Source organism: Pipistrellus kuhlii, unplaced genomic scaffold (assembly GCF_014108245.1).
Source record: "Pipistrellus kuhlii isolate mPipKuh1 unplaced genomic scaffold, mPipKuh1.p scaffold_m20_p_21, whole genome shotgun sequence".
Lineage (NCBI taxonomy): Eukaryota > Metazoa > Chordata > Mammalia > Chiroptera > Vespertilionidae > Pipistrellus > Pipistrellus kuhlii.
The window spans coordinates 4,707,059-4,728,845 of NW_023425520.1; the positions used below are offsets into that span (position 1 = coordinate 4,707,059).

The 21,787-nt window shown below is 52.4% G+C and overlaps 1 protein-coding gene across 2 annotated transcripts in view; it reads left to right on the forward strand.

Annotated features, from left to right (window-relative positions):
- The first annotated feature begins 6,711 nt into the window (after window positions 1-6,711).
- SLC25A37 (solute carrier family 25 member 37) overlaps window positions 6,712-21,787 on the forward strand; it is a 40,874-nt gene continuing 25,798 nt past the window's right edge. Inside the window, exon 1 of one of the 2 annotated variants that reach the window (XM_036450306.2) lies at window positions 6,712-7,077. In XM_036450306.2, the coding sequence (XP_036306199.1) occupies window positions 6,856-7,077 (222 nt within the window). In that variant the 5' untranslated portion in view covers window positions 6,712-6,855. The remainder of the gene's footprint in view (window positions 7,078-21,787) is intronic. The other variant, XM_036450309.2, reaches the window with a different exon arrangement.

Genomic DNA, 21,787 nt, shown 5'->3' on the forward strand with positions numbered 1-21,787 from the left:
TAACTGCTTTGCTCTTGCTGCTCTTAAGATTCTCTCTTCTGCATTTAAATTATGATGTGTCTTGGTGTGGGCCCCTTTGGGTCCATCTTGTTTGGGACTCTGTGCTTCCTGGACTTGTATGTCTTTTTCCTTCACCAGGTTAGGGAAGTTTCAGTCATTATTTCTTCAAATAGGTTCTCAGTCTCTTGCCCTCTCTCTTACTTCTTTGATATATATTATTTACACAACTTAAATCTTCAAGGAAGTTAGAGTATAATGGGATGGGAAAGACATGGTTACTAGAACTGTAGTATGGGGTGGAAGACTGTGAGGGCTGTGAAGGACACACGAAAGAGTGATAGGGCTCAGCTTACACCTTGTGTAAGGGAAGGCTTCATGGAAGGAGAACCATCTGAGCTGAGAAATGACATATGGAGACATGGAGAGCCCTCCCCTAGAAGAGGATGTAAGGAGGGGACAGGTAAAGGTTTAGCCACATGGTTTGGGGATGGAAAGTAAGGGCTGGCTATAAGTAATATCATCATTTGTTTTAGTTTTCCCAAGACAGTTATAGTTTATACCTCTGTCCTGGTGTAATTACGCACAATGCCCCTTTTCATTCTCAAAAGCACCCCAGTTTGGATAAAGGATCTAGTCACCATAGCTATAAATGATTCTCTCTCCGAGGCCAGATTTCTACATGGCTAATAGGATCTGAGAAGCAGGAATGACTTTAAGCTTTCCAGCTGGTTGCCTGATAAAACAGAGATACAGAAGGAAAAAAAATGACATTAGAAGGAATTGCCAATTACGAGGAAAAATTGTGAATTCAGTTTTAGGTTAGAAAGATAGAGCTGGAGGGGGGCCTGTACACATTGCTTCTAACCTCTCCTTTCACAGCGATATTCAACATTCCTGGGACTCGGGCTTCCTGCACTCTGGTTGGAAGTTCTTGCTTCTCTACCTCACTGTACTCTCCAAATTCCTGTCTGCACGAAACCTGTGAATGTGACCTTATTTGGAAACAGGGTTTTTGCAGATAATATGAAGTTAAGAAAAGCTCATACTGGCATAGCATGGTCCCGTAATCTAGTATGACAAGTGCTCTTATAAGAAGAGGGAAATATGGACACAAACACAGAGACACATAGGAAGAAGGCCATATGACATCAGAGGTCAAGATGGGAATGGTGCATCTACAAGCTAAGGAATGCCAAGGATGGACAGGAGCCACCAGAAGGCAGGAAGAGGCAAGGGAAGATTCTCCCCTGAGCGTCTTTGGAGGGAGTGTGGCCCTATCGACACCTTGGCCTTGGATGGCAAGCCTCATAAAACCACAAAGGAGTATGTCTGTTGGTTTAGGCCATCCGTTTTGTGGTCTTCTGTGATGGCAGCCCTAGGACACTGATGCACTTTCTACGCTTTAGGTTCAGGTGGAGTATCCAGGTAGAGCTGTCTAGGAGGCACATGAACGTGTCGGGCTGGCATGCCGAGAAAGGCCAGGATTTAAAACAGAACCAGGGTTGGTGACAGGAATGTGGGAATGGAAGAGAGATCCAAAGAGTAGCCAGGAGAGGAACTCTGAGGACAGGGTGTAGAGAGGAAGGAGAGGTAGTCAAGGGGGCAGAGGGCCATGTGGGAAGGGCAGGAAGTGAGCAAAAGTGAGAGAGAAATTCCTGAGGAGGCAGAGGTCAAGAGGTCACACTGGGAGACGGGCTGATTTAGCATTCGTGTCACGCGTGACCTTTTCAAGAGCTCCTTTGAAAAAGTGCAGGGGGTTAGAAACCACCAGGTCAAACCTTCAGGAATGAGTGCAGTGTGAGTAAGCAAAGACAGGCAAGGGGAGATTATTCTTCAGGGACTTCTGGACCAGGAGAGAAATAGGACCACAGCTTAAGGTGTGCAGCAGGGAAAAGGGATCTTATGAGGCTGTAGAGAACTGAATATATTTGTGGGAGAAGGTGAGGAGAGCAGGAAATGAGAGATGGAAGCTCTTGGGGTGGGTGGCTGAGGATGGCCCAAGGCCAACTCCTGCAAACACACAGATATGTCACACCCCACCCAGAATTTAGCCAATCCTTTGCCTCCACTGGGGCCTCAGCTCTCCTCTGCCACCCTCTCTGTCCTCTGGGGCTTTAAGCCATCCAGTAGGGGATGGACGCTTGAGTAAGAGTGGGAATGAGAACAGCACAGAGACGGTGTGGCCCCAGGGGTGATGGGGGGCAGCTAGAACTGTGGAACTGTTGATATATATCATCAATGATGAGAGAGAATCATAGATAGGCTGTCTCCTCAATGCCCCCTATTGGGTCATATGCTCTGACCACAACCCGATCAGGGTATATGACCGTGACCTTCTGGTTCATAGGTGAGTGCTCAACCACTGAACCACACCCACTGGGCACTGTGGGGTCTCTTCAGCAAAAGTACATGGGGCAGCTGCCAGGGAGGATGGCACAGGAGCCAGAGGATGGTCTCACAGCAGTGGGATCGGGTCCGCATCACATGGATGATTGGATTCAGCAGTGGTGTCTGCGGAAGCATGAGCCAGCCAGGCTTTTAGGAGGTAGGTCAGGTCAACACTTCTCTCAACCTGACACACACACACACACACACACACACACACACACCCCACCGCCGCCGCCGCCGCCAGCTCTGACCCTGGCCAGTCAGTGCCCTTGAACGCCTTTTAAAGTGAGAGGTCTTGGGGTTCTGTGCATCTGATGGCTCTCTCCCACCCTCTCCTTGTTTGCTCTGGGGCTCCTGAGTGTGGCTAGATTTTTATCTCCATTTCTTCCTTCTCAATGGGAGGCTCATGCCTAAGTATAAGCTTTTAGGAGGCACAGCGCCATCCTTGGGAAATCAAGGAATTCTGGGATGAAGGATGTCCTGAGGCACCGGCAGCTCTCTCAATTTGTAAAGTTGGCTTAAAATTAATGGGGATGGGGATGGTGTCAATTGACAAAAACAAAGACAGAAAGCACACGCTCCACCCTGGGGCCATACCACATGGTGCTCCGGGAGACTGCACCCGCAGCAGCTGCTCCAAGGGACAGGCCTCCTCTCTCTGGTAGAGCATGGGCGGGGCCCCAGGGGGAGACACAGCACTGGCTAAATTCTGGGAGGGTATTCCGGTAGCTGTGTGGGCAGGGCGATGTTAGGTCTAGAGTAATTACCGTGAAAAAAGCAGGATTTTGGAGAAAGCCTGGGTGTCTTCCCTCTGTACCCATAACTCCTTTCTGTCCTCTTTTCTTCCAATACCCCCAAATTCTATATAATCCATCATAAGATTTTAGTCTACTTTTTTTCTATATTTCATTCATATGTGTTAAGTATCAGTGCCCATGGTCAACTGGTAAGGGAGCATGCCAACCACATTGGCCAGAGCCACACAGCTAGTAAATGGTAGAAGCAGGGCTTGAAGGGCCCATGATTCCAAGTCAAGTGCTCTTCACAAGACCACCCCCCCCCCCCCACCTTCCCCCTAGCTTCCTCTTTCTATGTGGAGCTTGGTTCCCGGTAGGCTAGGCAATATCATGACATCTTCAGAATTTCAACGTTCGGGAACTTTACGTAAGACGTGGGTGAAACCAAAGTCATTCTGAGTCTGTGGCCCATCCCACTGGAGAGGATTACTGCTGTGCTCCGGGTCCCCACACACCTCCTTCCTTGTTGGCAGTGTGGCCAAAGCACTTGCTTATTCTGTCTGGGATGTCACCTATCTCGAAGCAGGCTTTGTCTACCATACACAATACTGTTAGAATGGGTGTGGAGCCGACCCTTTGCCAGGCCTTCAGGGATATATCACTCCCAGATCCAAACTGGCCTCTTAGAGGGAACCTCTGCCACCGAGGTGAGAAAGGCCATCACTAAAGCTATGGTGCAGGGATCAGGAGGAAGAGGCTGCCATCACTCCTGCCATCCCCTTCTTCACTGCCTAGGCAACATCTATGCACCTGAAGGCCAGACACTGCAAAGCTGCTGCAATAGGAAAGGTATTGCCTACCCCAACTGCTCCTTATCCAAATGTCTATGACCATGCTCGGCAATAGAATATCAAAGCAGCAGGAAGCTGGCCTCTATCTCCCTTCCACCCGCCCAGAGCTCTCTAGTTCATGTAATTGGCAGAATATAAGTAATTCACTCCTAGCTGCAAAGAAGTCAGAGAATGGTAGTTTCAAATTTTCTAGCAACTGCAGTACAAGGAGGAGTTTGAATGGATGCTGAGTGCCAGATCTCTAGACTTACTTTATAGGGTGAGATAAAAATACTGCTTTTAATAATATTTCACATTTATTTAATAAAACAATTTAAAATTGATATCTCTGGAGATTAATAGGCATGTTCATATATGCGGAGAGTCCTCTTAACCATCACAAGGATGATATCTCTGGAGATTAATAGGCATGTTCATATATGCGGAGAGTCCTCTTAACCATCACAAGGATGACTTCTCTCCACCAATATCACCGTGGCAAAGTTCAGAAGGTTTCTCATGCATTGGAAGATTAAATTCTAAGAATAATGATTCACTTTCATTTTTTTAAATTACAAAAATAATACAAGTATTATTTAAGTATGAGAAATATAATAAAATATAATAAATATAATAATCCTACATCACTATCACTATAACCCCTTCACTCTTTTGATATGCATAGTTACATTTTTGAGGATGTAACATTTATAAAATCTTGTTTTACTTTTTTCACCTAACCTGCATCATCACCATTTCCCATGCTGCATAATGTAACCACAATTTTTAATGGACCCATAATATTTCATTACTACCTGTGCCATAATTTACTTAGCCCTTCCTCTCTAGTTGAACCTTTAGGTAATTTCCAATTATTTATGGCTACAAATAATGCTTTGAAGAAGAGCTTTTCAGACTTTGGTGTCTAGTTAAGGGATATCCATTTGTAAATGAATATCCACAGCTTTTGATCAATGTTTCTTAAAAATCACCTTTGGCAAAAGCAGGGAAATTCTTCTCTCTAAACCCTGATCACAGAGTTTGCTTCCATCACTTCCTTAGCACTCACTTTGGGAGCCACTACTAGCAGCTACCAAAAATAAGGCCCTTGGCCTTGAACCCTCTACTGACAATGTTCACGTCACTGTACCTCAGTTCCCCGGGAACTGCCAGGGTTGCTATAACTTGAACCTTGGGGCCAGGGTGAGGGCAAAGTGTGGGCACAGCATCTTCAGGGTCTCCTCCCTTTCCTATCTCAGAGCACAGCTTTCCTGACCAGAAGCTGCCTCTGAATAAGGTGTCTGGTGAGGCAGAAGTTGATCAGCTAGAGTCAAATCTTTAGCCCAGAACACATCCATGTAGACTTGCAAATGTCATGCTTTCATGGAGACTCCCATAAACAGGCCACTCCTCTACTTTCTGATTCCTTTCCCTTCCCACAGATGGAGCGAGACAGCACTATTTAGGTTAAAATAAAGAGTGAACTTAAGAGCTGGAAGACCAGAGTCTTAGGAGACAGGCAGATCGATGCACGGCTGCAAGATGTTGCTCTCAGGCACTTTGCAGCCCTACTGTGGGATCAAGCCTCTAAGGACCTTCTAGGCATATCACCTCCAAGGAAAATGGCTGGAGGTGCCTGCCCAGAGGGATCCACCTTGGTTACTATTTATTGTCTTGGTTAGTCCAGGGCAGGGTGGATTTAGCCTCTGTGTGAGAACAAGGGGAGGAATAAATTTAGCTCTATTATGATGTTTGCAGTAAGAGAAAAAAATCTATTCTAACAAAATGGTAATATGCTAATTAGACTGGGTCGACCAGCCATCTTCTGGACGCCCAACTTCCTTCTGGACAAAGCCATGGCGGTGGGGGCCAAGGCAGAGGCAGTTAGGGGCAATAAGGCCAGCAGTGGGGAGTAGTTGGGGCGATCAGGCAGGGAGGCAGAGGGATTTAGGGGCAGGCAGGCAGGCAGAGTGGTTAGGGGCGATCAGGCAGGCAAGCGGTGAGCAGTTAGGAGCCAGTGGCCCCAGATTGTGAGAGGGATGTCTGACTGCCAGTTTAGGCCCAATTACACAGGGATCAGGCCAAATTGGCAGTTGGGCATCCCCCAAGGGGTCCCCGATTGGAGAGGGTGCAGGCTGGGCTGAGGGAGCCCTCCCATGCTGAATTTCATGCTCTGGGCCTCTAGTTTCAAATAAATGGGTATTCTCCCTACCAAGCAGCCTATCACAGGGCCTTGAGGTTCAACTCTGTCCCATGTGGTACATGCCCTCGTGTTGCACAAAAGTAGGTGCATCACTGCTATGGCACAGCATGTCCTCAATTCTCCAACTCCACTCCCTTCCCCATCCAGCCGCCACAATCGCTCCATAAGTGACACTTGCAGTCACCTCAAGGCCTGAGGAATGCCAAAGCTTGCTGAGCAGTAGTACTGTTTGCAAAACCCTGGGCTCTGGGGGCCAATTTCCCCTGAGCCTCTGTCTCTGCTCCCCCTGCAACCCCATGTCAGCACAGGCTGACCCCTCTCCAGGGACCGCCCACCCCCGCCCCCTTGCCTGCCCCAAGGGAGGCAGCACCCCCCTTTGAGGTGGTACAACTTCCCGGGACGCCCCAACGCCTCTCCTCGCCCCCCTCCGGTTGCTTGGAAATCTGCACTGGACAGTGACGTCACACAGGGAGGCGGGCCCTCACCGGCCCGCACACCAATGGCGCGGCGGCCGCAGGCCCCTTCTTTTCCCGTGATTGGTGCCCGGGGCCGCTCCGCTCCGCCCCAGCCCGCCATGGCGTCAGGCGCCGTGGCCCCGGGGAGGTGGTTCCCACTTTAAGAAGTGAAGTTTTTCACCCCCTCCCCCTCCCTCTCCCTGCCCACCGCCTGCAGCCTCCCGCGGCCGCGCAGCCGGCGGATGGAGCTGCGGCGCGGCGGCATGGGCAGCCAGGCCGTGGGGGGGCGCAGGATGGATGGGGACGGCCGCGATGGCGGCGGCGGCGGCGGCGGCAGCAAGGACGCCGGGGCGGAGGACTACGAGAACCTGCCGACCAGCGCCTCCTTGTCCACCCACATGACAGCCGGAGCGATGGCCGGGATCATGGAGCACATGGTCATGTACCCGGTGGACTCCGTGAAGGTGAGGCGCGCGGGGGCGCGAGGGACGCGCGGGCAGAGGAGGGAGAGCGCGCGCGCGTGCGGGGTCCCCCCGGGGAGGCGTTCGGGGCCGCTCTGCACGGTCCCCGCGCTGCCCGCGCCGTCCGGGGGCGTGAGAGCCCTGGCGCATCGCTGCTCCGGCCGGCGCTCCCGGCGGAGGTCCGGGGAGGAGCGCGCCGCCCGCGCCGGGGCCCCCGGCTGCCCACACGTGCGCTGCCTCCGCGGGAGCCCGCCGCCCGCAGCGCTGGCCACGCGCGCGCCTGGCAACGTGTCTCCCGCCGGGCCGTGTGCCTCCCCGTCCCGACGCGTGGACACCCGCCGACCCCCGGCGTGCGGTGTCTGCTCCCCAGGTGCTTTGGGGATCTTGGGGGTGACAAGGGAGAAGTTCTCTTGGGTCTTCTTGGCGGCTCTCTTGGGGGTGCCCTGTTGATCCCCTTTCCTTAGTGTTTCTGCTTCCCTTCCCCTGGAGTTTGGGCAGCGGAGCAGCGGGGAGGCAGGGAGACCCGCAGTGACGTTTGCCTTCTCTTTTTGTCTCGGGGCGGCCGGCCGGCAAGTGGGGAGGAAGGAGGCTGCGCAGATCCTTGGCGGTGGGTTGTGCAATAGGCACCCAGGTAGTTTCTAAGGCGTTTCTGTAAGGAGGCGGCCGGAGCCAGGCAGACCCAGAGCTGCTGTCAGTGTGTTCAGGGTACTGCATGCCCAGGGGATAGACTGGCGCAGCAGGGAAGTCATGCTCCTACTGACACATTGCATTGGTGCAGGCATAACTCATCCAGTTCGTACAGCAGCCCTGGCGATGAGCAGATGAGGAAACTGAGGCACAGAGCAAGGGGTGAACCGATTCACTTGCCCGCTTTGATCCTCTGATTCCAGCCCCACTGTGTTCTGGGAGATGGGGGGGCCCTCTCTCGCTGACAGTTACCTTGAATGGCAGGCTCACAGAGGTCCCCTTCACCCCCCTTCCCGGTGGCTGTATCTTATTGCTGCTGCTGGCCCCACGTGAGCCGTGTGAGGGCCAGAGTGTCTAACTCAGAGGGTTTCCCTGCCCTGGGCAGCTCTCAGAGCTGGCAATCACTGGCTGCAGAGGCACAAGTCCAGTGAGACATGGCATGGGTATTCGTGGTAAGGTGAGAGTCTGTCTGTGCCACTGGGTCTGAGCCATCACCCGTTCTTTGTCCCTTCAGTGTCCCTGTGGGGAATTAGAGCAACGGTCCTTGCCTGCCAGGGTTACGGAGGGGGTTGGAGGTGGGGTGGGTCTTATCTCTTAGGTTTTCAGAGCTCCTCCAGGAAACACTGTGGACAGATACCAGGTGGCATTTGCAGCGGGAAGGATCCCTCCCATGTAATAAAATTCCCCATATTTGCAGCTGTGGTCTCAAGTGCCTTGGACAGAGTGGAGGGAAAGTGAGGAGCAGGGAGATGCCATCTGAGCCGGCACCAGCCCCGCTCGGTCCGGTCCGGGAGGTGAATGTGGCAGCGAGGAGCCATGCCCCTTCGCAGGCCCTGGCCTCTGTGCTCGGAGTTTGGTTCAGAGCATCACGTTAGCTTACCTGGTAGGATCAGTGGAAATCAGTCCTGCCTTTTGAGCTTCCTTGGACCCTGGAAAGAGGCATTCGTGTTTAGTTTCCTCTCTACCCCTCAGCAGCGGGTATTTTGTGTAACTTTCTGTGGCGGTTCTCGCCGGTGGAGGGGTTAATACAGTGTGTGAAGCAGGCTCTGGTTTGGCTGTCCGTCACCTTACCGGGCCTGACTATAAAATGAAGGCCTGGGTCTGCGAATGAGGAAGGCCTTCTGGGTTCTGGGACTCTAACGCTGACCCTGAATGAATGACCCTTACGGGGCTTCTGTTTCTAAGCACGCAGGTTTGGTGTTAAGTCACCTTTATTTATTTTTGTTATTATTTTTGGTACATTTTTGGCTTATTCTGTCCTGAGAAGAGGCGCAGAGAGAGTTAAGTGTGCGAGCCCCTTTGCAGGACCCCAGCGAGGCTGCGCAGAGCTCCAAGGTCGGCCGAGATCAGCCCTGTTGTCCGTCTCGGTGAGTGATCAGGGCCCCTCCACGCTTCCGTCATGGCAGAGCTTCCCTCGTAGAGACCTTGACCATGCTTTTAAATGTTTTGGGTCATGGAGGCTGTGAGTAATGGAGTCAGGAGCCCTGCCCCGAACTTGCTCCATGCCTCAGGCGCTGTTCTGTCTCTTAGTTCTGTCACTCGTAAGGAAAGTGGGGGCCGTGAACCCGTTCAATATTTCTCCCCGTTTTGAACCTTATCCCCCGTGTCTGTAAGCACAGAACACCCACTGCCCTCTTTGATGTTCCTTGAAATTTCAGATAACTATGTCACCTGAAGCCACATCCATGTAAATTGCATCTTGGAAGAAAAATTTCCTTAGTTTATTTCTAAGGCATTTTCTTTGATTTATTTATTTTTTTTCACTTTGATGATGTGAAGTTCAATGAGTGGTGGGTGGGCCTGCTTTCTTTTTTCAATGTTTCTGACCTGGATAGTGTGGACTAGAGAGCTCAAGCACCCTGCTTGGTCTTCTGGTTGTAGGTGCCGAAAGCTAGCCTCACCGATGCTTAAAATTATAATATTCAGTACTGTTTCCCATCCCTCCCCTGAGTTTTTCTTTTAAACTTTGGGCGGTGACCCTTTAGCAGCATCAACATTTTAAAATGACAGATGGGTGAGAGTACAGGGTAGAAGCATCGCATGGCATGCAGTGAGGAAGTGTTGCTCCATGAAACGCTGGTGTGTGTGTGTGTGTGTGTGTGTGTGTGTGTAAGTGCTCTTTAGGCTGGGGGTTTTGGCCAAAATGGAGAGACCCTGAACCCGATGATCACTAATCCCTGAGCTCCCCCTGGCATCAGCCTGAGGGGACTAAATGGATGTCGGACGACCTTCGGCAACTTTTCTGTCCCTTCCGTGTGGTCTCCTGGTTTCAGGCTCCTGTTTTCTCCTGTCAGCTCTGAGTCCCACGGTGGCACGAGGGAGAGCCAGTGGCCACTCCACTCCCTAGGGCATCGGTTATCAGCAAGTACTTGCTCCTCTCCTCGGGGGGTTTGTAGCAGGTTTTCCAGAACCTTCTTCCTGGCACTCCAAAGGGGCGAGTGCCCATGGGGCGAGTGGCGAGGGCATCTAGCCCGGCACTTGGGGTGGCTGTGGGAATCCCTGGCCGGGAGTGCTCATGCCTGTGGGGAGAATGCCAGGTGGGTGGAGGAGGAAATTCCAACCGGATTAGGCACGCCACTGGTGGACCACGCTGCTGAGTCCCCGTGGTGGAGAAGGCAGGGGTGAGAGGAAACAGGAAAGATTCGAAGCGAGGGAACTTCCGCTGACCCCTTCAGCCCTTCTCTTGCTTGGCTTGTCAGGGAAACGGCTGCCCTGAGCCCTGAGAGGAAGAGCCTTCCTTCCCAGCCAGGGCAGAGGGCTGGGGGGCAGTGTTTTTTCCAGGGGCTGTGGATGCCGAGCCGTTTGGAAGCCTTGGGTTGGTCTGGGTGGGGAGGAGAGGGCTGTGGCCCAGCTCAGCTCTGAGCAGCCCTGAGCCAGGCAGGTGCCAGGGCGGCCCAGCATCCCTCCGCGTCCCAGTCTGGGGTTGGCTGATAGGAAGGGTGCTCAGGGTGGGGAAGGCAGCTGCCAGAGTCCCCTCCCACCCACTGCATTGCTTTCCAAACAAAGTACAGTGGGGTGGGCGCCCTTGAACTTCAAAAGGGTGTGAGATCCCAGACTGCTGTAGTTCTTGCCATAGCATGACGGCGATTTTTCCGTCTTCTCTGCCCCGGCCTTGTCTTCTTCAGGTTCCTCCCCACCTTCTCTGTCTGTCCTTCAGTGGGCGGTGCTTCTCTAAAAGGTGGATGTTGGAGGGGTGTGGAGTCAGAAAAGGAGCATTCTAGAACTTTTGTCTTAGTCTGTGTGTCATGAACTCGAAGGCTGCGGGCTGGTACCCAGTATGGCCCCTAAGCCCTACAGGCCTGCTGCTGAAGTAGTGGGGGTGGGGATCTTACCTGAGGAGGGGGGAATCTTACAGGGCCACTGTCCTGCTTGCTGCTGACTCCCTTTGCCTGGAAATGGGGGAGGGGAGGCCGGGGCAGAGGGCTTGGAGGGAAGCCCCTAGCATTTCAGTGGGCAGTGAACGTGGTCTCAGGTGACTTCAGCTCATCTATCCATGGGGAGAGGCACTTGGGCTTAAAGGGGGGGTTTAAGGGCCTGTGACCACGCCGGAGTGTGCACGTGGATGTTGGGGGTTGCCACGTGGACGGAGAGTGGTGCTCTGTGCGAGTCCTCCCCATCCCTCTCCTGGTTTCCACTTGGGCACCTTTTAGCCCCCGTGGCCCTCTCCTCCACGCACTGCTCTTTGGAGCAGCGACCCGTCTCAGGATCCAGTCCCACTTCCCTGCCTGTGTTGAAGACTGTGAATGTCTTTTGAACTTTGCTGGCCTGTGTTGCATAAAGACTGTGAAGGTCTTTTGAACCCTAGCCTGACCTGGGCCTTTTTCTTTCCCTCTCAGAGACTTCTCTGCCTGTGTGTTCTGCATCTTCCACCACTGGTCTGGTCCCGTGGGTGCTGACCACAGACATGTTTGCCGGAGCACGGCTGGCCGCTGGGGAGCCCTGCTCCTCCCACAGCCCGCCCGCCCGCCCGCCCCTCCTCACCTCCCCGCCCCTCCCCACCTCCTCCTTGAATGCTCACCGAGGACATTCTTCCTGGGGGGGTAGGGTGTGTGTGTGTGGCTAATCACCTTCTCCTTGTGGAACTGCAATCCTTCCCTCTAGCGCCCTCAGAGCGGAGATTTCTCACCCTCGGAGAACTACCTTGGGGCCCACCTTTGACTTCCTGGTCGGGCGGGACACCCGAGCGTTCCTGAGATCTGATTCCCTTCCCTGTAAAGTTTTCTTCCTGCTTTCTCTCCCCGGACCCAAGGTGCCCTTGCTTCCTTCTTCCTTTGTGTTCCACTGTACCTGTGGGAGTTCCTGTGACCAGCTCCCTTCCGCCTCCCTGTCCCGATAGGAATCCCACTAAAGGTGGTTCCCATAAACTCAAACCCAGGCACCTTCGGGTCTCGGACGGGGGTGGGGTTGGGGGTGGGGTCACTACCTTCTCTCTCATGCACCTCTCCTTCCCCCTGGAGGCTCCCGCCACCCACTTTCACCAGCATCAGCCACTCTTCTCTCTCTTGTCATCTACTCCCCCCCACAGACTCCAGCTGGCTTTCTCATGCTGAGGGGCAGGGTAGTAGAATGGTTAGAGCATGCCCCCTGAGTCATAGAACAGACCCCGACCCCGTTCCCATTTAGGTTTCTTCACTTCTCTGTGCCCAGTTTTCCCATCTGGGAAAGGGGGAAAAGAGGGCGCTGCTGTCCCAGGGTCACGTCCTGACAGCCCTTAGCACAGTGCCTGCTCAGTGTGTCATCATCATCTTCATCATCTGTGTTGTCACCTTCGCCATCATCAATGGGTAGTCACGCTTCCTCATTCTCTGCGGACGTTGGTGTTGGCTCACAGGCTGCTTCTCCCCAAATCCCGTCCTCGCCCTGAGAACGTGACCTCTTGTTCACCACCTGACCACCGTGCACATCCCCCTGTTCTTGACACCCCTCAGCCTGATGGTCTTTACCTCCTGGGGCCTGGCCCTCATTCAGAGCCTTCCGCCTCTGGAATCCTAAATTGGGACATCTCACAGGCTGGCCATGACGCTCTCACTGTCATGCTAGGTCTTCCCCCCCTCATCCTGCGCTGTCCTCCTCATTCTCGCCGGGACCCTGGCCCATCACTGCTGCCACTGGGCCTTCAGTCTCTTTGTCTTTGCTTCCTGACCGACCGACTGGCCGGTCCTGGACAGACTGGCCGGCTACTGGGCGGTGAGAAAGCCATGACCACAGTGACTCTCCGTGTGTCCATGCCTCTGGGCCCGCAGCCTGTCCTTCCAAGCGTGTGGTCAGCCTACTTCCGTCCTCCCAGGCTCTGCTGTAAGCGGCCCCTACCCCTCCGCTTTTTCAGCCCCTGCGTGGCATCTTGCTTCCTTGTTCACAGAGGAACCAGGACCGCAATCAAAGTCACCTTCCTGTCTCTGCCTCCCAACTCGCCCTCTGTCCCCTGCCCTCCTCCGAAAGGCGGAGAGGGTCCTCCCTGCCTCTTGGGTGACTCAGAGTGGGCAGGGCAGGGCGCTGTGCGGGAGCCACCCTCACACCTGGAATTGAATCCTGGCCACACACCAGGGGCACCCTGCGTGACCTCTCGGAGCTCAGCTTTCTCGTGTGCGGAGCGGGTCGGGAGCACCGACACCTGCCGTCCGGGGCTGGGAGAGCCGCCTGCGGCGGGTGCACAGCTCTGGCCGCAGGGCTCCGCCCTCGCTCCGCGGAGGGCCCCAGCGGAGTTATTTTGGTCACCTCTCTCTCTCTTGAGTAACCCAGTTCCAGGATCTTCAGCTTCCCCCGCATCGGTTCCTTCGTGAAATCATTTACCCAGGTCCAAGCCTGTCCCGTGATAAATTCACAAACAGACCATAGACATCTTACCTTAGCCCCATGGGCCCCAAGGGCCGTCCTCTTTCTTCCTGGAAACAGACACACTCTTGTCTCTCTCTCTCTGTCTCTCTCTGTCTCTCTCTCTCTCTCTCCTTAAAATAATAGATGTTAAAAAGGATCATTGACACTTGGTCTCTACTCCCTTACTTTGTCACCCCCTCCCAGTGGCCTTTGAGCCCCCCATTCCACTGACACCTCAGGATTGCTGCCAGCTCCTGCTGCAGCCTTCTCTCTGTGGAGGTGCCTGGTGACCCTGGGACCCCTGAGCTCTTGGTATCCCCTTTGGGTCACCGCTGGTCTTCGGCAGAATGCTGCCCTCCCCTCTCTTTTCTCCCCCAGGACACGTCTCAGTTTTCGCCCGGGTCCTGATAACTCGCAGATCCGTGTCTGTGGCCCAGTGTCTCCAGGAGCTGGGTGTCCAGTTGCCTTGCAGACATGTCCACTTGGCTGCCTCATGGGCCCCTTGGCCTTGGTGTGTTCAGTGTGGACACACCTCCTCTCGGCCCAGGTCCCACAGGGTGTTCCTCTTCATTTTCTCTCTGTCCCTGCCCCCTTCCTTCTCCCCACCGCAGGCTGCCCAGACCCGGCCATTCCTGCATCCTGTAACGCCTCTTCAGTTTGTTGTCGCCTCCCTGTCCCTCTGCTATGACCTCAGTTCGGGGGACACTGTGGTCTCCTTTTCATTGACAACTTTCCATTGAGGCCACTGCCCCTCATCCACACTTCCCTAGGGTCTGGCCCTGCTTTTATCTTCTCAACAGCATTTATTACCTTCTGTAATATGGTACCTTTACATATATATATATATATATATATATATATATATATATATATATATACACACACACACACACACACACACACACACACACCATATTTTTCGGACCATAAGACGCTCTGGACCATAAGACGCACCAGTTTTTAGAGAAGGGAAATGAAGAAAAAAAGATTCTGAAACAAATAGTGTCCTAAAATATTTTATGTGCATTAAAACCCAACATCACAGTCATAAACACACGTAATCAACCCTGTAAAGTAAACAGCAGCATTTAGAACTATTTTAGAGCTGGGCAAGCACACAGAGACCACACAGAGCCGGGCAAGTAAAAAAACTTTTTTTTTTAAAGTATATGTGTAAGCTATATTTGGACCATAAGACGCAGGGACTTTTTCCCCCCACTTCTGGGGGGGAAAAAGTGCGTCTTATGGTCCGAAAAATACGGTGTGTGTGTGTGTGTGTGTGTGTGTGTGTGTGTGTGTGTATTGTGTGTATATATATATATATATATATATATATATGTGTGTGTGTGTGTGTGTGTGTGTGTGTGTGTGTATATATATATATTTTTAAAAAATATATTTTATTGATTTTTTACAGAGAGGAAAGGAGAGAGATAGAGAATTAGAAACACCGATGACAGAGAAACATCAATCAGCTGCCTCCTGCACCCTCCCTACTGGGTGTGTGTCCACAACTAAAGTACATGCCCTTGACCGGAATTGAACCTGGCACCCTTGAGTCCACAGGCCGATGCTCTATCTACTGAGCCAAACCGGTTAGGGCACCTTTTACTCATATTTAGTATTGATATTGCTTATGTGTTTGATTGATGTTTATGTTACTTGCATGTTTTATTTATACCTGTCATATTGTTTATATTGTTCATGGCCTGTCTCCCCTCATTCACATGTAAGTTCTCTGTGGGCAGGGGTTTTGTGCTCTCTTGCTCTCATTGCCAGAAGCGGGCGCGGGCACATAGCACGTTGTGCAGTGAGGTGTTTGTATACTGAGTTACTACGGGGCCTCGTGGCCAGCCCTGCTCACGCCCGCCTCACAGCTATCCAGCTTCGGAGGCCTGCAGTTTTCTCTTCTATTTAAGGGTAGAACAGTGGTTTTCAATTGGTGTGCACAGGAATTTTTAAAACGTGCACTACCTGACTGTTTAGCCAGGGGCACTGACCTCTTTTCCCTTAGATTGTCAGATAAAAAAAAATGACAACAGCCAATACAACAATAACTGTCAGGTATGAATGAGTCAAAAGTATACCTATTTTTTTCCTTTTTTTTTTTTTTGTCAGATTGGCAAAAACTATTATTTTTGGATGTGCTGCAGAACTTTAGTAATTAGTTTACATGTGTCAGAGATGAAAAAGCTTGGACATTTCTGGGGTAGATTAACAATGCTTATCCTGCCCATTTTCTGCATCTAGGGAAAAGTGAACAAACCTCTCTTCTGTTTAAAAAGTATAAGGACCTGGCCCCTGTGGCTCAGTGGTTGAGCGTCGACCTGTGAACTAGGAGGTTACAGTTTGATTCCTCATCAGGGCACAGGCCCGGGTTGCAGGCTCCATCCTCAGTAGAGGGCGTGCAAGAGGTGGCCCTTCACTGACTGTTTCTCATCGTTGATGTTTCCATCTCTCTCTCCTTCTCCCTTCCTTGCTGAAATCAATAAAAATATATCCATATATATAAAAAGCCAGTGTCCATGATGACCAGCATGACCAAATGACTGGTCGTCATGAGGTGCGTTGAGCACCTCTTAGTCCCTCCCCTGCGGTCCACAGCCTCCGATTGCAGCAAGGCGGGTGGCGGGCAGGTGGGGCAGCAAGCCGTGCGGGCTCCTGTGTGTGATTTTGTGCGCTGGGCCTTTAGTGTTGAAATAAAAGTATAAGGCTCTGTGTAGGTGCCAGTTCATGGTGTTTATGACCAAACTGGGATCCTACTCACGGAAAATCCAGGCCCTTTCTCAGGGTGTAGCAGAGCCTGGGACGGGGGGCCATGGAGCAACTCCGTGTCTGCAGTTCACAGCGGGTGGGGTCCCCTCTAATATTCCCCTAGCTGTCCCTGCTGCCTTTGTAATAAACCCTGAACTACCTCACGTGGCGCTCACACAGACCCAGACACTCCCAAACACACACATACACCGCTTGTCCACCGGAGTGAGACACAGGGGCCCGTGGGTGGTGGGTGAATGAGTGAAGGTGCCATTGTTTTCAAGGGATGTGAAGGAGAGAGCCGTTAAAACTGCTGTTAGACAGACGCTCCTTATTTCGTTTGGGTTGTTTTTGTTGATTTCATAAGGTGTCTTGGCCACAGAAAGACTTTCTCTGCTCTTTCGTTTGTCCTGCAAGTCACAGTTACATCCTGATGAGACTGTGGGTTCACCTGGCTGCCCACTTCACTCATCCACACCTGCCAGGGCCCCTCCCTGCAGACTCTGGGCTGGACGCCAGGCAACAAAGATAGGTCCCTGTCCCCAGAGCGTGCTGCTCCCTATAATTAGATCCTTTAAAGCAGCGGTTCTCAACCTTCCTAATGCCGCGACCCTTTAATGCAGTTCCTCATGGTGTGGTGACCCCCAACCATAACATCATTTTCTTTTTCTTTTTCTTTTTTAAATATACTTTATTGATTTTCTTTTTTAAATATACAGAGAGGGAAGGAAAGGGATAGAGAGTCAGAAACATCGATGAAAGAGAAACATCGACCAGCTGCCTCCTGCACACCCCCTACTGGGGATGTGCCTGCAACCCAGGTACATGCCCTTGACCGGAATCGAACCTGGGACCCTTCAGTTTGCAGGCCGACGCTCTATCCACTGAGCCAAACCAGTTTTGGCCATCGCATTATTTTGGTTGCTACTTCATCACTGTAATTTTGCTACTGTTATGATTCATAATGTAAATGCCTGTGTTTTCCGATGGTCTTAGGCTCTACAGCAGCGGTTCTCAACCTGTGGGTCACGACCAGGTTGAGAACCGCTAGCAGGGTCGCCTAAGACCATCGAAAAATACAGATATTTGCTTTACGATACATAACAGTAGCAAAGTTACAGTTACGAAGTAGCAATGAAAATAATTTTATGGTTTGGGGTCACCGCCACATGAGGAACTGTATTAAAGGGCCGCGGCATTAAAAAGGTTGAGATCCGCTGCTCTAGAGAGAAGATTGGCCCAAAAAGTGATCTTCACTTTCCAATGGGCACAAGGTCCGGAGTGCCTGGCCTCGGGGTGCTCAGGCCGCCTTCCTGACAGTCCAGGGCCTGTCAGGAGCATCCCTCCGGGTTTCTCTGCCGGCCACGCTGGAGCAGGCTCCTGACCCTGTAATGAACAGTGGCCCTCAGTTGTGCACACTCCCTGCCCCCCCTCCCCCCATCCTCCCTCCTGAGGTGATTAGTCATCCTGGAAGCCACAACTGGCTCATAGAAGACGGCTTTGCAAACATTCCCTAGCCTGCCAGTAAGCCCAGACAAGTGGGAAGGGCCGTTGTCTGGTTCCTGCAAGGTGTTACGGCCTCACACTCATGCTTCCTCTCCGAAGAGAAAACAGAACGTGTTGAAATTGGGAGAAATCCCAGCAGATGGTTGCGTAACAGGTTTAGGGAACGTCTGGCCATCATGGGTCCGGTTGGGGGGCTGCAGCTTCTTGTCACTGAGAGGACTCCTCTGGGGCCGCCAGCCTCTGGATCCGTTGGACACGTCCTGTGGGAGACCCAGAAGCTGTGCTACCCGCGGTCTGGCTGGCTGAAGCCCCTGACCTGATGGCTCGAGGTAGTCACAGCTTTTGTATCCTGGCATGGCCGCCAGGCTAATTGGAGATGCTCCTGTGAGGAAGGGCAGAGGAGGGAGTGTGAGTATCGGGCTAATGCTGGTGTGGAGGCCTGTAGAAAGGGCTCCAAAGTGGAGTGGGGAGAAAGCCCATGAATTTAAGTCCAAATTCCACCATTACCCAGTTTTGAATCCTTGGACCAGGTCGTTCTCTGGGCTGCTGTCTCCTAGAATGGCATCATTTGTTTACCTACTTGTTGAGAAGCTCAGGTTGGATCACATATGTGGGTGGCTGTTGTAAACCTTAACGTGCCCAGCGAATGACTGATAGTATCAGAGGCATTATGCTTATCTATATATATAAAAGTCTAAGTGACCCGTTTGACCAGGAGCTATGATGGGCACTGACCGCCTGGCATAGAAACATGGAACAGACTGATGAGTCTCAGAGGGAAGAGGGAGGGTAGGGTGGGAAGAGATTAACCAAAGATCTTATATGCATACTGGAGGCCCAGTGCCATACAGGGATCCGGCCGAAACCGGCAGTCCAACATCCCCTGAGAGGTCCCGATTACAAGAGGACACAGGCCAGGTGGAGGGACCCCATGGTGCACAAATCCATGCATCGGGCCTCTAATCAATTAAGAAAAGGACAGCTCAGGTTAGTAGCCTCAGGTGCTGGGGCCAGACTGCCTGGAGCGGCACCTGGTCAAATTACTGAAATCTCTCTGTGCCTTATTTTTCTCATCTGTGAAATAGGGATAATAACAGTACCCCCCTGTTGCTATGGGAATTAATTATGGCACGCCTAGGATGTTAAGAATAGTGGCAGATACATGGTAAGCACTCAAATAATATTAGCTTCTATCATTTCTAAAAGTCTTATTACTTGAATGCCCGAGTTTGCTTCTATGTTGCTGTTGCAATTGTATATTGCAATACTTTTGTATTGTTTCAACTTATATTGCCATTCGGTCCTCTTAGTTCTCCTTTGCAGGTGGGAAACGGCATATATTGTGCCTCATTGCATAGATGAGAAAACTGAGCTTCAGCATAACAACATGCTTTGGGATTCAGGCCTCTTTCTGCTATCCCAGTGCTGAAGGGGGAGAATCGAGGAAGGGAATTAGGTGGGAGCTCGCGAGTGAGGTGCTGGGGTGCCAAGTCAGATATTAATGAGGGCAGAGCCCTGGCTCTGGGTTCTGAGGGAGAAGATAATGGGGTCCCCCAGCTGCATTCTTGAGAGGGAGGATCTGGAGTGGAGGGAGTGCCAGCAGGAAATCAGAGGAGGGCATGGAACTTAGGGCTCTTACATATAGGTAGGAGTTTCTTGGTCAGAGACTCCACTATTGAGGGAGTGGAGCATGGCTGGTTTGCTCGATCTTGGCTTGGGTTAGCCTGGTTCACAGACATGTCTCCACTGAGGCAAAGGGATGATGACAAACAGTTATGGCCTCAGGCTGTTTTTGACCTTGTCTGGCTTCTTTGCAATGGCACCTTCTCAATTTGTCAGGGGTCAAGGTTGGACTCAGGATAGTGGTTTGAGTTTGGACTGGCCTGAGGATTCCTTTCCAGATCACAGCAGAGAAATGACCTTTTGGGAAGAACACCCCTAAATCGAGTTCCTGTTAGGGCTGCAATTTCTCTTCTTAAATAGGCAAGAGTGACAGTGCCTGTCTTGCCCACCTCTCAGGGCCACGCACTGAATCCAGGAGGAAATTGCAACCAGGTTTGTGGGAGAACACAGTTTAAAAGTTATAAAGCTCCCTGTAGGGGCCAGCTCACGATATTTATTATCCGAGTGGATCCTGTTAGAGGGGCGAGGTTAGCTCGTTGGAATGGAAAGTACAGGCTCGCATCCCGGGAGACTGTAGGATTCACTGCAGCTGCGCGGCCTCGGGCGCTTCCCCTCTCTCCTTACACAGCGTCTCCCATCTGCTGGGTAAGGACCAGGGTGGCCGTCTGCCGCTGCCTCTTCAACTGGGTGGCGAGCAAGAGCCAATTATACTGCGAGCGTGCTCAGAAATGCATTTAAAATTGATCATGCGGCGATCAGACTCTCAAACCTCAGAGGGAAAGTACGGGAGGGTAGGGGTAAGGGGGGGGGGGGAGAGACATCAACCAAAGGACCTGTGAGTATGCATATAAGCCTAACTAACCAGTGGCCATGGACAACAGGGGTCGGGGGCACATGTGGGGAGGGGTTTGGGATGGGAATGGGAGGATGAGGACAATTATGTGATACCATAATCAATCAATGAATCAATCAATCAATAAAAATAAATAAAATTTGATAATGTTGGCCCGGCGGTGGGAGGAGCTGCACACGGCACTGTGATGAAGGCTGGTGAAGGGGGGACAGCAGTGTGCCCAGAGCAGTGAGGGCCCAGTCATCTCTGCAGGGTTATTATTTTAAATGTGCACTTGGACTTTATAAATGAGTCTGCCCTTTTGAATGCCAGGCGGATGAGGCTGGGGACATTCCCAACACAATTTCTCCTGTCTCGTCTCAGTTTTCCTTGTTTGCTCATGATGCTGACGTAGTGAAGTAAGAGGGGAAGGAGGTCGGACACAGGGGCCTTTGTCTTGGGATCCCCTGGCACTCCTTTTCTCATGATGCCCACATGGAGGTTTTTGTTTTGTTTTGTTTTGTTTTGTTTTGTTTTGTTTTTGCTGGCCCCTAGCCTTGGCCCCGGCCTGGCAGTGGGCAAGGAAGGTGCAGGGAGGGTGTGGCAGCCTGCGGGCCAGCCAGACTCACGGGGGCTGGGCACACATGGGCACTGCCTGTGACTCCTGGTGCTCCCTCCCCTGCAAAAGAGATGTCCCACGGGTGACCCGGGGCTGGCGGGAGCCGGATGGAAGGAGCCGTGGCTGGCTGGTGATCCAGATCCGAGGAGTCGGGCCGGAAGCAAGGGGAAGCCTCTGCAGGAGGGAAGGTGCCCACGTGTGTGCAAGGGTGTGAGCGGGGAGGGCGGGCCCAGGGTGCGTGCCCTGAAGAACCACGACGGTCTCTCCTTAGCCGCTGTCTGCACGGCTGGCTTGGCAGATCTTGGCTTGCGTTAGCCTGGTCCACAGACATGTCTCCACCGAGGCAGAGAGGAAAGGCATTTGCAAAAATTGCAACCTGAGCCCTGGTCTTCATTGAATGACTCAATTAATCAGGGAGTGGGGTTCTGTGGGGATGTGACCACCTGGACTGAGCACGAGGGAGCCAGGAGAGCGACACCTCTGAGGTCTCACCTGTCCTCGGGGAACTGAACGGCATGGGAAGGAGTCCGGGAAGGGCCCACTTCACTGTCCAGATCCAGACTGAAGGAGGCGTCTGACTCTCTCTGTCCTCCTGAATGTCACGGCCTATCCCCACGGTGCCCTGCTGGCGGCAGGGTAACGGCATTGCCCCTGACTGTCTGATTTTTGGGGTTCTGCCCTGATTCTCCTGACCTTGGAATCAGCTGAGAAAGATTTTGTGGTTTGTGGTCACCACCCCGGGGCCTCCAGGTGGGACCTGCCCTCCTCTTCTGAAATTTCTTCTCCTACCCGTTCTGGAATGTTCATTTCCTGTTTGGCCACCAAACAACTATCTGTGGCATCGAGGGAAGCCAACCCCGTCCCCGGGCGGGAACTGC